The sequence below is a fragment of the Chlorella variabilis genome, assembly GCF_000147415.1.
Source record: "Chlorella variabilis unplaced genomic scaffold CHLNCscaffold_23, whole genome shotgun sequence".
NCBI lineage: Eukaryota > Viridiplantae > Chlorophyta > Trebouxiophyceae > Chlorellales > Chlorellaceae > Chlorella > Chlorella variabilis.
Window position 1 is genome coordinate 60,872 of NW_005435065.1, and position 985 is coordinate 61,856.

A 985-nucleotide genomic window follows, 5' to 3' on the forward strand; every position below is an offset into this window, starting at 1 on the left:
TGTGTTCATGTGTACACGCGTGCATTCCGAACGGGGAGGGAGGCGGCGGCCTGTGGAGGCCCCCGCCACCGCCACCACACACACCCGCACCTTTCACCTTTCACAAACCTCACTACCTCGCTGCTTTCCCCCGCCCCGCCCGCCCCTCCCCCTCCCCCTCCCACACCCACCCACCCACCCGGGACATCTGTGGGGCCCAGCTCCGTCCTTTCCTGCTTCAGCAGGGCGCCCGCCAGCGTGGTCAACGTGTAGTCCACCTGGTGCACCAGCTCCCGAGCAGAGAGGTAAGTGTCGCACAGGAGGCGGCCCGCCACCACTGCGCCAGGGCAGGGGCAGAGGGGCAGGGGTGGGTATGGGCAGGGCAGGGGCAGGCTGGGATACTGGCAGGCACGAAAAGCCGCCAGGCCAGGACAGCGGCGGCGGCAGCGGCGGCGGCAGAGGGCCACCCGCGGCCGCAGGCAGAGCCCACGGCGCCGTCACAGCGCGCAAAGCGGGCATAGCAGCACAGCGGCCAGAGCGGCACTGCAGCGGCCGGAGCGGCACCGCAGCGGCCAGAGCAGTGGCAGCCGGAAGCGCCGCGGCCAGGCACAGCCCGTGCTGCAGGCGGCAGGCCTGGAGAGTCGGGCGGCGCACCCGACAGCGTGCCGGGGCCGGCGCCGCCGCCAAACTGATGCCCGCCGCCGCCCAGGCTGGGGAAGCGGCTGCGCTTGAGTCGCCCCAGGCTGCTCCAGTTTGGAACCTACGGAGGGAAGGAGGCAGGACAGGTGTGGAGGGAGGCGACCGGGTGAGGAGAGGCGTCGGCGGCAGCGGCGGTGGGGCGTGCTCGGGGAGGGCGGCGGGGAGGGCAGAGGGCAGGCCGTGTGGGCAATATCGTGCCCCCCACCCCGCCGCCACCACCACCACCGCCACCACCACTGCTACCACCACCGCCACCCCGAGGGAAGAACCCCCCGTGAAATGCTGTTTGCAGGGGAACTGGTGCTGC

The 985-nt window shown here is 72.3% G+C and overlaps 1 protein-coding gene across 1 annotated transcript in view; it reads right to left on the reverse strand.

Moving 5' to 3' along the window:
• Positions 1-985, reverse strand: part of CHLNCDRAFT_139024 (hypothetical protein) — a gene marked incomplete at both ends in the record, with an annotated part of 13,468 nt that overhangs the window by 6,942 nt on the left and 5,541 nt on the right. The window contains 2 exons of the mRNA XM_005844322.1: positions 171-316; positions 634-739. Coding sequence (XP_005844384.1) covers positions 171-316; positions 634-739 — 252 coding nt within the window. The remainder of the gene's footprint in view (positions 1-170; positions 317-633; positions 740-985) is intronic.